Here is a 16,306-nt window from a genome sequence, read left to right on the forward strand (position 1 = left end):
AAGTGTGTGAAACATGGAGGGATAGTGTGTAAGTCATGTGGTGCAACGTGTCTAGCCAGGTAGAAGCCTATTTGTGACGCCTTGATAATTCATAGAGCGGGCTACCCTGCTTGCTAGGCCAAACAACAACACACCATGCTCTCCCAGCATCAAAGACCTGATGCTAGATATAGCCTACCCCTGTATATAGTGCTCCACGTATAGCCCAATCCTGTATATAGCCCCCTGTAGATATAGCCCACCCCTGTATATAGTGCTCTATAGATAGCCCACCCCTGTATATAGCCCCCTGTAGATATAGCCCACCCCTGTATATAGTGCTCCACAGATAGCCCATCCCTGTATATAGCCCCATGTAGATATAGCCTACCCCTGTATATAGTGCTCCACAGATAGCCCAACCCTGTATGTAGCCCCCCTGTAGATATAGCCCACCCCTGTATATAGTGCTCCACATATAGTCCACCCCTGTATATAGTGCTCCACATATAGTCCACCCCTGTATATAGTGCTCCACTAGATAGTCCACCCCTGTATATAGTGCTCCACAGATAGCCCACCCCTGTATATACTATATACAGGGGTGGGCTATCTGTGGAGCACTATATACAGGGGTGGACTATATGTACAGGGGGGCTATATACAGGGGTGGGCTTTCTGTGGAGCACTATACGGGGAACTATTTGTGGGATACTATATACAGGTAGACGTAGATAAAGTCCTCCCTGTAGATACAGCCACACACTTTTATTACAATTTAAAAAAAAACAAAAACTATTCAAACTCACCTTAATCCCGCTCCCACGCCGTCCGGCAGCCATGGAGACCTGCTCTCTTCTGCGCAGGACTCCTGGGGGTTGAACGCAGCGTCTATGAAAGGCGCTGATTGGCTGGGCAGGATGACTTTCCCTGTCAATCAGCGCCTTTCATCGACGTAAGCTTCACTGGTACAAAATGTACCAGTCGCTTCACTCGTGGAAAGGCGCTGAATGGCCGGGCACGGAACGTGCCCGGTCATTCATTGCTTCTAATTGTACCTGTGTCCTTGCGACACAGGTACAATTATAGTGCAGGAGGAGGTGACGCTGGGGCCCCCCTCTAAGTTGTCCCCCCCTCATGTCCCGCCTGCCCCGCCCTAGCTACGCCCCTGGGCTAGCTTGCCTGTCTTCCCCAGACTGAGAGCCCTGTGAGAACAGCACACACCTGAATTAAAGAGCCGTCTCAGTTGAAGCCTAACTATGCTCATCAGACAGCCCAAGACACGGACTGTCTGTATGGAGTAAAAGCCACCCTTCTCCTTCACACTCCAGCAAATTAGGCCCTATTCCGGGCTTTACACCTAAGTAACAGCAGAGAAAACCCTCTCTGCTGTACATGATCCCTGGTTGCTTAAAACCTGAGGCTGGATTCACACGAGCATGTTCGGTTCGTAAAATACGGAACGTATTTCGGCTGCATTTCCCGGACCGAACACAATTCCGGGAGCCGGGCTCCTAGCACCCTGTCGGTAGTTATCTATGATGCTAGGTGTCCTGGCATCTCTGTGGAACTACTGTCCCGTACTGAAAACATGATTACAGTACGGGACAGTTGTCCCGCAGCGAGGCAGTGACACCTAGTGTCGTACATAACTCTGATGCTAGGAGCCCGGCTCCCTGCAGTGTGTTCGGTCCGGGACTTGCGGCCGAAATACGTTCCGTCCTTTACGGACCGAACATGCTCATGTGAATCCAGCCTGACAGTTTCTGCACTGTCCAGCACAAACTCCTCACATTTTATAAGTCTGTGCTGCACAGTCCCAAAATCAGTTCCAAAGTCAATCAGAATGGTCCCAACTTAGGATCCTTCTTAACAAACGGCAAAATGTCCGGGTTCACCCTCGAGATCCAGACTGATCAGTAGTGGAATCCCACCAACCAACACTTCACGTGTTTTCTCTTGCGATTTCTCTGGCCTCCTGACCAGAGGACAATCAGGTGCACATCCATCTGCTCGATGGCATCTCCAACAGCGCTCCTTCTGCTGAACAACAGCCGCCACATGTTGTCGAGGTTGGTTGCTTCTAGCAACCACATCTGTGCGATTCAGCTTTTGGCTTTTTAGCAGCTGCCCCATATTGCTTGCGAACACCTTTTCCATTCACATAAGCAACGGTCCTCACAGTGTGTATCACAGGTATGCACGCTCCGTGCTCTTCTCTGCAAACAGTTTGTAACACATCAGGAGTACCCGACATCAATGCAGCTGGCGTTGAAAAGCATCCACATGGCCTGGAAGGCTTATTGGTATCATATTGCCACTGGGGTACCCTTTGGGCACGAACTATCAAAGAAACACCCAGCCGTGCGAGTATCTCGGCTTTAAGCATCACATAGTCCTTTGCATTTTCTGCAGACAAGTGACAATAAGCGTTTAGCGGCTCACCTGCTAGTAACAGAGCCAGGACTTCAGCCAACTGAGACTCCGGCAAATGTTCCCTATCTGCAGTACGTTCCAACAGGTAAAGGTAGGCCTCGACATCCTCTCCGTCCACCATCCATTGCATTGCCCCCTGCACCACTTTTTTGGGGTTGCTCTGGGCAATGGTCTGAGAGGAGGCCTGTTGGACAGTCCCAATTAGTTGTAATGCTGCCAGTTGCTGCATGAGCAGATTGTTGGTTTGTTGTTGGAGCTGCATGGTATCAGTATGGGCCTGTTGTTGCTGCACCGTGGCCTGTACCAGCTGCTGGATTAACTCCTCCTTAAGACTCATTGCAACGGAAAAAACAGTCTCTTTCAAAACTCAGAGATAAGTCTTTTTAATTGGGCTTCTGGACCTTTAAATTTCACTGCACACTTCTTGTGCCATTTTATTGCCCAAAGCAATTCTCTGACATATGTGACAACCCAGGTACCACTTAGCTCACAGGATCGCCATCTCCAGGGTGAGATGGTTGGCACACATAGAAAGTTCACTCCAACACGTTGAATAAGGGTTTAAACCAGCCGCAGCTAGCTTTATTGTCTTCAACACAGCAAGCATTGTTACAACAAAACCATACAAAGTAAACCCTAGGCCGTTTACTGTTTTCTGGTCACTTTAGCTCTCCAAAAAAATGTGAATAAAAAGTAAAAAAATGTGCATGTTCACCAGCTCGCCCTGCAAAAAATAAGCCATCATACTGCTCAATTGATGGAAAAATAAGAAAGTTATGGCTCTCAGAATATGGTGACACTAAACTTTTTTTTTTTTTAGCAAATAATTACTTTTTTATAAAAGTGGTAAAACATTAAAAAAAAATGTAATTGGTATCACCATAATCGTATTAACCCGTAGAATAAGGTGAAAATGTTGTTTTTACCGCCTGATGGATGAGGTAAAAAAAAACTCCCCATAATTGCTGTTTTTTACCCATTTCACCCCACAAATAATTTTTTTTCAGATTCCCAGTACATTATGTTGTACAATAAATAGTGGCATTAAAAACTACAACTTGTGCCGCAAAAAAACAAGCCCTCATACGGCTATGTCGATGAAAAAATTAAGACGTTATGGCTTTTGGAAGGCGGGTAGGAAAAAGTGAAAATTCTAGATTGAAGATTGGCCGTGCCCTTAAGGGGTTGATACCACAGGGAAGACACCTAGGGAGGGACAATAGGATTGCTACAGAAGGTACTGGATGGTACCTTAATATTTTCAGATTGCACCACAATGTTCTTCTGCATAGGCGCCCCGCTAGAGACGGAATTTTTGCTCATATTGTAGTATATTTATCTTTCATTTGTATTATCATTTTCAAGAAATTCGAAACTTTATGATATGATTGCTTAATAAATATGTTTAAAACAAAAAAGTATACAATTTTATGAAATATAATGCCCAAGTCATGTATATTATGGAAAAAAATTATATAAAGTACACCAAATAGTAGAACTAGGTTTAAAGTGTAGGTTTTATACAATAAAATGCAGTTAGTGATGTTATAAAAATGATAGGATATATTATTATTAACATTATGTAATACATATTTTTCACTTGAATGGTGCTCAGCTGCAATACCATACACAGTCAATGTATTAGAGTGGTGCTATTTCAGGAAAAAAGCAGACATAATTGGAAAATTGCAAAATCTTTATATAGTAATGTGTAACGTGTATTTTGATTTTTCAATATTGTTTTTGTTCTTTTTAGATCAGCCATCTACACCAACTCTAGTAGTCAAGCCAAAACAATCACTGTACTTTGAAGGAGAAACTGTGACTTTGGAATGTGAACATCCAAACTTAAATTCCCAAATTACATACTATTTTTACAAAGATACAAGCAAACTACACAGTTACCTAGATACATCAAAGTCTGAGCACCACATTTCCAGCTTGAGCAGCAAGGATTCTGGGACATACGACTGTGAATATTTGGTATTAGGACATCAGAGGACAATCCCATCTGGCAAAAGCACGCAACAAACCATTACTGTTACAGGTATGACATTGGGCTGCAGATGGAAATGCTGCTCTTTTACAGTAGGTAACTAGTAAAAAAAAAAATCATATGAATATGACATTTTTTGGGGGGGCGGAGGCGTTTTTTCCCTGCGAGCAGAGAAAATGGCTCGCTGGAAAAAGAAGCGACATGCCCTATCTTCGGTCGTTTACGTCTCTGACCTCCCATTGACATCAATGGGAGGCAGAGAAAGCGTATTTCGCTACGTTTTTTGCCTGTGGCGCTCATTGGCCCTCTGCTCCGGGACTCAGTCTCTGGGAAAGCCCCTTACATCGCTGTCCACATTATAAGTGGCCTATCTCCTACATAATTTGATTGGCGCTGTAATGTAAATAACAGCAGTGGTTTTTATTTAGAAAAATTATCAATTTTGACCAATCAACCTCATACACTTCTCTCCATTCATTTACACAACACAGGGATGAACTGGGGATAGAAGGTAGAGCTGTTTGGAGCAACGGTGACCCTCTCGTTGCTCCAAAAAGCTCATTTGCATATGAAGAATAAAGTTATTATCACTGCAACGGAGCCACTCAACGTAAAAATGAAAACCGCCTTATATTCAGGTGAGGCTACACTATATGTTAGGGATCTGCCAGGTACTACGTCTAGGTATACTCCTGGGATTAATCAATCCACACCTGAGGCCAGACCTGTTAGACTGACACTGTCTCCCACCAACCAGGGTGGCAGGCTCAGGAGTGGGAGAGCCTATCGCGGCCTGGTCAGTCGGAGTTAGCTCCGCCCCCTGTCCTTTATTACCTGCCGTGTTCTCTTCCTCAGTGCTTGTAATTCTTCAGGATTCCTGGCCCCACTGCTGCTTGCTCCAGCCTGCTTCTGCCGTGCTTCTGCCTTGCTGCAGTTCCGCTTTTCCTGCTTCGCTTTGCCCCTGGCTTGCTTCCTTCTCCGTGCTCACGTTGGTATACTCCACTTCATCCTGGTCCTGACTATTCGTTCACCGCTCCGTTTCCTCGCGGCGTTCCGTGGGCTACTGCCCCTTCCCTTGCGTGTTCCCTGTTTGTTCTCCCGTGCACTTAGACAGCCGCACAGTTGTACCCCGTCGCCTAGGGCGGGTCGTTGCAAGTAGGCAGGGACAGGGCGGTGGGTAGATTAGGGCTCACTTTCCCTTCACCTCCTTCCTGCCATTACATAATTACAAGCCCATACCTACTCTACCATTCTCCTACGCTGACGCTATCATGGACCCCCTTGAGACCCTGACCCAGCAGATGCAGGGCCTCTCCCTACAGGTCCAGGCCCTGGCCCAGAGGGTCAACCAGGGTGACGCTGCCTTAGTAGTACCCCTCACCTCACCTCTAGAACCCGACCTCAAGTTACCTGACCGGTTCTCAGGGGACCGTAAGACGTTTCTCTCCTTCCGGGAGAGTTGCAGACTGTATTTCCGCCTAAAACCCCACTCCTCAGGTTCCGAGAACCAGCGGGTGGGTATCATCATATCCCGACTCCAGGAAGGGCCCCAAGAGTGGGCCTTCTCCTTGGCTCCTGACGCCCCTGAACTTTCCTCTGTTGATCGTTTTTTCTCTGCCCTCGGATTCATTTACGACGAGACTGACAGGACTGCTTTAGCCGAGAGTCAGCTGGTGACCTTACGTCAGGGTAGGAGACCGGTTGAGGAATACTGGGGAGCTTACCAAATGGGGTAATTAATGTCTTATGTCGTGTCTTTCTGTTAACTCTATTTCTCCCCGGGAGGAGGTAAACACGCTTCCTGAGTTTGTACAGGACTTCGCCGATGTGTTTTCTAAGGAGGCCTCCGAGGTGTTGCCCCCCCATAGAGATTACGATTATGCCATCGATTTGGTGCCTGGTGCCAAGCTTAATAAGGGTAGGATATTTAATCTTTCATGTCCTGAACGTGAAGCTATGTGGGTGTATATCCAAGAATGCCTGGCCAAGGGTTTAATTCGCCCCTCAACTTCTCCTGTAGGTGCTGGCTTCTTCTTCGTGGGGAAGAAGGATGGTGGTCTTACGCCGTGCATTGATTATCGTAACCTGAATAAGGTCAGTGTAAGGAACCAGTACCCACTTCCTTTGATTCCGGATCTTTTTAATCAGGTTCAGGGAGCCCAATGGTTTTCTAAGTTCGATCTACGGGGGGCATATAACCTTATCCGCATCAAAGAGGGGGATGAGTGGAAAACGGCGTTCAACACACCCGAGGGTCATTTCGAATACCTGGTCATGCCCTTTGGGTTGTGTAATGCCCCTGCTGTCTTCCAGAATTTTATTAATGAAATCCTGAGAGATTACCTGGGTAATTTTCTTGTTGTGTACCTTGATGACATACTGGTGTTTTCCAAGGACTGGTCCTCCCACGTGGAGCATGTCAGGAAGGTGCTCCAGGTCCTTCGGGAGAATAATCTGTTTGCTAAGACTGAAAAATGTGTCTTTGGGGTACAGGAGATACCATTTTTAGGGCAAATCCTCACTCCTCATGAATTCCGCATGGACCCTGCCAAGGTTCAGGCTGTGGCGGAATGGGTCCAACCTGCCTCCCTTAAGGCGTTACAGTGTTTTTTAGGGTTCGCCAACTATTACAGGAGATTTATTGCCAACTTCTCGGTCGTCGCTAAGCCTCTTACGGACCTTACTCGCAAGGGTGCTGATGTCCTCCATTGGCCCCCTCAGGCCGTCCAGGCCTTTGAGACCCTCAAGAAGTGCTTTATCTCGGCCCCCGTGCTGATTCAGCCCAACCAAGAGGAGCCATTTATTGTGGAGGTTGACGCATCCGAGGTGGGAGTGGGGGCCGTCTTGTCCCAGGGTACCAGCTCCCTCACCCATCTCTAGGAAGTTTTCACCCACGGAGAGTAACTATGATATTGGCAACCGCAAACTTCTAGCCATTAAATGGGCTTTTGAAGAGTGGCGGCACTTCCTGGAGGGGGCCAGACACCAGGTAACGGTCCTTACGGATCACAAGAATCTGGTTTTCCTAGAATCGGCCCGGAGGCTTAATCCTAGACAAGCTCGGTGGGCACTATTCTTTACCAGATTTAATTTCTTGGTTACCTATAGGGCTGGGTCCAAGAATATTAAGGCTGATGCTCTGTCACGTAGTTTCATGGCCAATCCTCCTTCCGAGAAGGATCCTGCTTGTATTTTACCCCCTGGTATAATCGTTTCTGCCACGGATTCTGATTTAGCTTCTGATATTGCGGCTGATCAGGGTTCAGCTCCCGGGAACGTCCCTGGGGACAAACTGTTTGTTCCCCTGCAATACCGGCTAAGGGTACTCAGGGAAAACCATGACTCCGCTCTATCTGGTCATCCTGGCATCTTGGGCACCAAACACCTCATTACCAGAAACTATTGGTGGCCTGGGTTGCCTAAAGACGTTAGGGCTTATGTCGCCGCTTGTGAGGTTTGCGCTAGGTCCAAAACCCCTAGGTCCCGACCTGCGGGCCTACTACGTTCCTTGCCCATTCCCCAGAGACCTTGGACCCATATCTCCATGGATTTTATCACCGATTTGCCCCCATCTCAGGGCAAGTCGGTGGTGTGGGTGGTAGTAGACCGCTTCAGCAAGATGTGCCACTTTGTGCCCCTTAAGAAGCTACCTAACGCCAAGACATTAGCTTCTTTGTTTGTGAAACACATCCTGCGTCTCCATGGGGCCCCAGTCAATATCGTTTCTGACAGAGGGGTACAATTTGTTTCCTTATTTTGGAGAGCTTTTTGTAAAAAGTTGGAGATTGATCTGTCCTTCTCCTCCGCCTTCCATCCCGAAACTAATGGCCAAACGGAAAGGACTAACCAATCCCTGGAACAATATTGAAGGTGTTTCATCTCTGACTGTCAATTCGATTGGGTCTCATTCCTTCCCCTTGCTGAATTTTCCCTGAATAACCGGGTCAGTAACTCGTCAGGGGTCTCCCCGTTTTTCTGTAATTTCGGGTTAAACCCAAGGTTCTCCTCCGTTTCCCCTATTTGTTCCAATAATCCTGAGGTAGAGGATGTTCATCGGGAACTGTGCACAGTCTGGGCCCAGGTTCAGAAGAACCTAGAGGCATCCCAGAGCGCACAAAAGATTCAGGCTGATAGTAGACGTTCTGCTAACCCCCGGTTTGTCGTCTGGGATTTGGTCTGGTTGTCGTCCAGGAACTTGCACCTTAAGGTACTGTCCAGGAAGTTTGCTCCCCGATTTATTGGACCTTATAAGATCATTGAAGTCCTCAACCCTGTATCCTTCCGTCTGGAGCTGCCCCCATCCTTTCGCATACATGACGTCTTCCATGCCTCCCTCGCCAAACGCTGCTCCCCGTCCTGGTCCCCCTCGAGGAAACCTCCTGTTCCCATTCTCACCCCTGAGGGGGTGGAATTCGAGGTGGCCAAGATTATGGACAGTAGGATGGTCCAGGGCTCCCTCCAGTACCTAGTCCATTGGAGAGGATACGGGCCGGAGGAGAGGACTTGGGTACCTGCCCGTAATGTTCACGCTGGGGTATTGATCAGGAGGTTCCACCTTCTCTTCCCTACTAAACCGGGTCCTCTTAGTAAGGGTCCGGTGGCCCCACATAAAAGGGGGAGTACTGTTAGGGATCTGCCAGGTACTACGTCTAGGTATACTCCTGGGATTAATCAATCCACACCTGAGGCCAGACCTGTTAGACTGACACTGTCTCCCACCAACTTCTCCGTGCTCACGTTGGTATACTCCACTTCATCCTCGTCCTGACTATTCGTTCACCGCTCCGTTTCCTCGCGGCGTTCCGTGGGCTACTGCCCCTTCCCTTGCGTGTTCCCTGTTTGTTCTCCCGTGCACTTAGACAGCGTAGGGACCGCCGCCCAGTTGTACCCCGTCGCCTAGGGCGGGTCGTTGCAAGTAGGCAGGGACAGGGCGGTGGGTAGATTAGGGCTCACTTTCCCTTCACCTCCTTCCTGCCATTACACTATATTACTGTGCTGCTGCTTTGATAGGCCGATTTATGGTCGATACCAATCAAATTTTTTCACAGACAATATAAAATATTATTGTTTGTATATTGACAATCTTTTTTTTTAATTTGAAAAGGAGACAAGGAAAGAGCACTGGATATTTTTAAACTTTAAATAACAATAGGTGGGGACTGACCTACACACCCAACATTTCAGAAGATAAAATTGTATTTCTGGATTTTAAGGGGTTAGGAAATGGGAACTATAATAACCAAGATCCACTTTAAACAGGTAGACAGTAAGGGTATGTTCACACGCAGTGACCAGAAACGTCTGAAAATACGGAGCTGTTTTCAGGCAAAAACAGCTCCTGATTTTCAGGCTTTATTTAACAACTCGCGTTTTTCGCTGCGTTTTTTACGGCCGTTTTTGGAGCTGTTTTTCAATGAAGTCAATGAAAAACGCCTCCAAAAACGGCCCAAGAAGTATCCTTTTGACGAGCCGTCATTTTACGCGCCGTATTTTGACAGCAAACTTTCCCAAGAAGATTGTTTAATTAAGTAGGGAAAGGATAAAGAAAAGAAAGAGAATGAGATTCATATCAAAATTCTTCCGCTATTAATGATTGGCATTTCATTTGTTTTGTGTATATAATCTAGATGTTTTTTAGAAAATGAAAAAAAAAAATATATATACAAGGATGTTTTTTAGGTCATTACATACAGATTAATTTTATTGTATGTTATTTTTATGTTTATCGCTATTTCCTACCTGGTGAAGACCTTGGTTCGGGGTAGAAATGCGTTGTAAAGCAAAGTCATTGATGTACCCTTTGCTTCCATCTACCTCCTTTGATATTTTCTCTGAGCAGCGTCAATTATTTTCTGTTTCTAAAACGCAGCACGATATGCCATATGACTGATATTTTTTAAACTGAATTTCATTATTATCATTATCATTTAGACACCGTGTTCAGAGGCGTAGCTAGGTTCTCCAGCACCCGGGGCAAAGATTCAGTTTGGCGCCCCCCCCCCAACCTCTTTCCCGACATCTCCTTCCCCCTCGCCGTGTTTGTTTTCTCTACCAATCGACGTGTCATTTCTTTTTATGTAACGTGAGCATAAAATTATTTGTACATTTCACAAGCAATATGGTTCTATATACAGCCCCAGAAGCAAGCTCACTACATATATACAACACCAGCACAAATACAGCTCAATTTAGTGCAACCCCTGCCGTATAGGTGTGTATGGCGTAAAACTACAGCTCCCAGCATGGCCCGAACAATGGTAAGGATATGCTGGGAGATGCCGTTTCACAAAAAATAAATCCTATCATAATCATACCACCCATCATCTCGCTGCAGATCATACAGTGACTACAGTGCTGATTAGAGGCAGAATGAACATTTACATTAAGTGACTCACCGGTGACGTCTCAGATTCTAGTTCTTTCTCTCCATCCGGTCCAGACCTCTATGATGACTTTTCCTGGTCACAGACCATTTCTGCAGTTTGCCGCTCAGATGTCTTCAGCTTCTCACTTTTCCAAAATTTCTGCACCTATAAATAAATATAAAGTTATCATTATACCACACACTACGCCCCTAAATATAATAGCGCCATACACTGCACTCTAATTATAATAGCACCATACACCGTGTCCCACACACACCGTGACCCCTGTAGAAAGTGCCCCCATATAGCCCACCCCTGTATATAGTGTCCCACAAATAACTCCCCCTATAGTGCTCTACAGATAGCCCACCCCTGTATATAGCCCCCCTGTAGATATAGCCCACCCCTGTTTATAGCCCCCTGTAGCTATAGCCCACCCCTGTATATAGAGCTCTACAGATAGCCCAATCATGTATGTAGCCCCCCTGTAGATATAGCCCACCCCTGTATATAGTGCTCCACATATAGTCCACCCCTGTATATAGTGTTTCACAGATCGCCCCCCCTTGTACATATAGTCCACCCCTGTATATAGTGCTCCACTAGATAGTCCACCCCTGTATATAGTGCTCCACAGATAGCCCACCCCTGTATATACTATATACAAGGGTGGGCTATCTGTGGAGCACTATATACAGGGGTGGACTATAAGTACAAGGGGGCTATATACAGGGGTGGGCTTTCTGTGGAGCACTATAGGGGGAGCTATTTGTGGGATACTATATACAGGGGTGGGCTATATCTACAGGGGGACTTTATACAGGGGTGGGCTATATCTACAGGGGGACTATATACAGGGGTGGGCTATATCTACAGGGGGACTATATACAGGGGTGGGCTATATCTACAGGGGGACTATATACAGGGGTGGTCTATCTACAGGGGGACCATATCTACAGGGGGACCATATCTACAGGGCTGGGCTATACACAGGGGGGCTATATCTACAGGGGTGGGCTATACACAGGGGTGGGCTATACACAGGGGGGCTATATCTACAGAGGGGGGCTATACACAGGGGTGGGCTATACACGGGGAATATATCTACAGGGGGGCTATATCTACAGGGGGGCTATATCTACAGGGGGGCTATATACTGAGGTGGGCTATCTATGGAGCACCATATACAGGGGTGGGCTATATCTACAGGGGGCTATATACTATGTAGCCCACCCCTGTATATGGTGCTCTATAGACAGCCCACTCCAGTATATAGCCCCCTGTAGATATAGTCCCCCTGTATATAGCCCCCCTGTAGATATAGTCCCCCTGTATATAGCCAAGCCCTGTAGATATAGTCCCCCTGTAGATATAGTCCCCCTGTGTATAGCCCCCCTGTAGATATAGTCCCCCTGTATATAGCCCAGCCCTGTAGATATAGTCCCCCTGTATATAGCCCCCCTGTATATAGCCCCCTGTAGATATAGTCCCTCTGTATATAGCCCAGCCCTGTAGATATAGTCCCCCTGTATATAGCCCCCCTGTAGATATAGTCCCCCTGTATATAGCCCAGCCCTGTAGATATAGTCCCCCTGTAGATAGACACCCCCTCCCCGTAGATATAGTCTCCCTGTAGATATAGTCCCCCTGTATATAGCTCAGCCCTGTAGATATAGTCCCCCTGTAGATAGACACCCCCCGTAGATATAGTCCCCCTGTAGATATAGTCCCCCTGTATATAGCCCAGCCCTGTAGATATAGTCCCCCTGTAGATAGCCCCCCTGTAGATATAGTCCCCCTGTATATAGCCCAGCCCTGTAGATATAATCCCCCTGTAGATATAGTCCCCCTGTATATAGCCCCCCTGTAGATATAGTCCCCCTGTATATAGCCCAGCCCTGTAGATATAGTCCCCCTGTAGATATAGTCCCCCTGTATATAGCCTCCCTGTAGATATAGTCCCCCTGTATATAGCCCAGCCCTGTAAATATAGTCCCCCTGTAAATAGCCCCCTGTAGATATAGTCCCCCTGTAGATATAGTCCCCCTGTAAATAGCCTCCTGTAGATATAGTCCCCCTGTAGATATAGTCCCCCTGTATATAGCCCAGCCCTGTAGATATAGTCCCCCTGTATATAGCCCCCCTGTAGATATAGTCCCCCTGTATATAGCCCAGCCCTGTAGATATAGTCCCCCTGTAGATAGACACCCCCCCCCGTAGATATAGTCCCCCTGTAGATATAGTCCCCCTGTATATAGCCCAGCCCTGTAGATATAGTCCCCCTGTAGATAGACACCCCCCCCCCCGTAGATATAGTCCCCCTGTAGATATAGTCCCCCTGTATATAGCCCAGCCCTGTAGATAGACACCCCCCCGTAGATATAGTCCCCCTGTAGATATAGTCCCCCTGTATATAGCCCAGCCCTGTAGATATAGTCCCCCTGTATATAGCCCAGCCCTGTAGATATAGTCCCCCTGTATATAGCCCAGCCCTGTAGATATAGTCCCCCTGTAGATAGACACCCCCCTGCCCGTAGATATAGTTCCCCTGTAGATATAGTCCCCCTGTATATAGCCCAGCCCTGTAGATATAGTCCCCCTGTTGCTACGCCCCTGCCGTGTTTATAAGGCCTTATTCACACGAACATGTTAAATGTCCGTGATATGCGTGTGATCTTCACGCGCTTCGCACGGACCTATGTTAGTGATGTCCGTATGCACACACCCATTGAAGTCAATGGGTGCGTGCAAATCGCGCACGGCACACGGAAGTACTTCCGGGTGCCGCGCGTGATGCACGCTACAGTAGTAAAATAAATTAATGAAAACAGAAAAGCACCTCGTGCTTTTCTGTTTGTAAACATAAAACCAGAGTGTCATAATGATGGCGGCCACGCACCATATGCTGTTACCACATGGACCTTTTGCGCGCGCAAAATGCAGCATTTTTTGCGCGTGCAAAACGGACACGTACGTGTGAATAGGGCCTAACAGAAACTATGACGTGCTGGATCTATTGTACAATGGATAACTGGCACCCGATGGACCCCATTGACTTATAATGGACTTTATTGTGTGCCATTTTGTTTTCCGTCATTTTGAACGGAAGAATAGCCCTATGCAGAGCTATTCTTCGGGAATGTGCACACGTAAACTGCTCCGTAATTTCAGACGTAATTGCTCATTGACGGCCGTAATTTAGAGCTGTTCTTCATTGAATTCAATGAAAAACGGCTCAAATTACGTCCAAAGAAGTGTCCTGCACTTCTTTGACGAGACAGTCATTTTACGCGTCGTCGTCAAACCCAGTACGTCGGCAAACCCATTCAAATGAATGGGCAGATGTTTGCCGACGTATTGGAGCCGTATTTTCAGGCGTAAATCGAGGCATAATATGCCTTGTTTACGCCTGAAAATAGGTCGTGTGAACCCAGCCTTCCTGTCAAATATGACAGATTCTGCGACAGAAGCTCAGAATTGAACCGCCGAAACAGATGTAAACAGAGTCTTAGACATACAGATGGGTGAGATTAATAGGTTGTACTCCTTTTTCTGCCCATTTGTGTGTTAATACATACAACTATTGTGTTAATGAATATGTAACTGTGTGATAGAGAGGTAGAATAGTTGTACTTTTATAATACAATTATTTTGTTTGTTTTTTAAATTAAGTATGAAATAATTTTCCAGCTTTATCTACCTCCCCATTGTTGAAGTCCCTGCCTTCTTACACAACATTTATAAAGGGAGAAAATCTTAGCATGGAATGTGAAGCTCCTACTCCAGTTTATGTTACCCTTTATCGCTTCTACAAGGAGGGAGTGGAATTAAAAGGACCCTCATCACACAAAGGAATCTACACATTGCAGAATATCACGAAAGAGAGTCAAGCGGAGTATACTTGTATGTATTGGAGCCCTAAGAGTAACAGAGAGATCCCATCAACTCAGAGTGCTACAAAAGAGCTTTATATAATAGGTAAGATGCCGATCAAACTACATGTTGTAATATTTGTCAATCATAGTTCATCCATGGGTATATATTTATATCTATGAATCTTATGCACCATCATGACATAGGGCATATACTAGACACCTTATATGTAAAGTATGACCATCTGTGAACGTCATTTTGTTTCTAGGGTCCACATTTTTTTTTTTGCTGATTAATTTCATAACAGATATTTTTAACCTGCTCCCATCACTTAACTGTCTTTTATGCCTTATGCTGTAGCCACGTTAATTAAAGTCACTCTGCTATTCCTGAAGCAAGCCTCCATGCACGCTCTCAGGAACAGTTCCCCCTGCTGCCGGCATCCTCGGGACCTCCCTTATGATAACAGAACCAATCGGTTCCATTATCAGCTATGAGATCATCATGATTTAACCAATCATGATGATCCTAGCTATGTGAACATCATGATTGACCCAAGCATGATGATCACAGAGAAGTTTGTTTGCTTACAAACTTCTGACCAGCTGCTGAACTTTCAGCCAACTTCACTGTTCTGCCACAGAAATATTGTTACGGGGCGGGGTGTGGACCCACTGGGCCGTACCGCGTAGTGGGATGGCAGCTGGCCAAACTGGTAAAGTACAGAGTTCAATAGTTCAGCGAGGATACCTGAGGCAACGTAGACAGTAGCGAGGCAGGCACGTCCTGGACCAGGTGGCAGGAAGACGTCAGGTGAGGCATAGCAAATCAAGCGTAGACTGTAGCACAGCACGGCAACAGCACAGCACGGCACTAGAACTGGGTAACATGGAGACAGGATACGGGATACTCTATGTCCGGAAGTGAGTGCCGGCGCCTCACTGGAGGACGATGCTGCACGCAGGTAAGATGTCCATAGCCACGGCCGTTGAGGTTTACGTCAGAGCAACGGGCCGTGGCCATAGACATTACAGATATTAGCTTAGGAGAGAAAAGAAGACTGACTGTTACAGCAGAAAAATTACATCGTGTCAAGCATCATCACACACATATAGGTCAAATTTGCTTACCGAAATTTTCATTTCCTGGCAACATCATTGGGATATTTTATTCCCTAGATACAATTAGAAGAGACAGGTTAATAAGCAATAATGATTAATAAGTAATTAGTCTGTATCCCGCCTATAAAAAGGCAAGGCGACACCCACCACACATTATAGTAACTAGCTATATGATTTATTTATAAGGGAGGGAAGTTGTGCTGCCTCTGGACTCCAGGAAATGAAAAATTTGGTTAGTAAATTTGAGCTTTCCTGATCGTCCGTCTGTGTTGACGGAATGCTGGCCAAAATATATTAGACTGAAGGTTTGATGGGTGTGTCAACTGGCACTCTTCAGTCACTTATCCAGATCCTAATCCATTAGTTATATCGTTATATTGGAGAGAAATCAGACACAAAGGGACAATGCTTTATATACGCAAAATCCATCTATGGTTTATTGATTAAATGCAGCCAATCACTTACAAATGGGACATTGGCTCTAGCTCAGCCAATCACGAGCAAGAAAGGCATCTTATGGAAAATTATTCTAATAC

At 46.3% G+C, this 16,306-nt stretch overlaps 1 protein-coding gene across 3 annotated transcripts in view; it reads left to right on the forward strand.

Annotated features, from left to right (window-relative positions):
• Positions 1–16,306, forward strand: part of LOC142742841 (Fc receptor-like protein 5) — a 76,691-nt gene that overhangs the window by 33,978 nt on the left and 26,407 nt on the right. For all 3 annotated transcript variants that reach the window (XM_075853008.1, XM_075852999.1, XM_075853016.1), the window contains exons 4-5: positions 4,172–4,462; positions 14,467–14,754. In XM_075853008.1, the coding sequence (XP_075709123.1) occupies positions 4,172–4,462; positions 14,467–14,754 (579 nt within the window). The remainder of the gene's footprint in view (positions 1–4,171; positions 4,463–14,466; positions 14,755–16,306) is intronic.

The sequence above is a fragment of the Rhinoderma darwinii genome, chromosome 1, assembly GCF_050947455.1.
Source record: "Rhinoderma darwinii isolate aRhiDar2 chromosome 1, aRhiDar2.hap1, whole genome shotgun sequence".
Taxonomy (NCBI): Eukaryota; Metazoa; Chordata; class Amphibia; order Anura; family Rhinodermatidae; genus Rhinoderma; species Rhinoderma darwinii.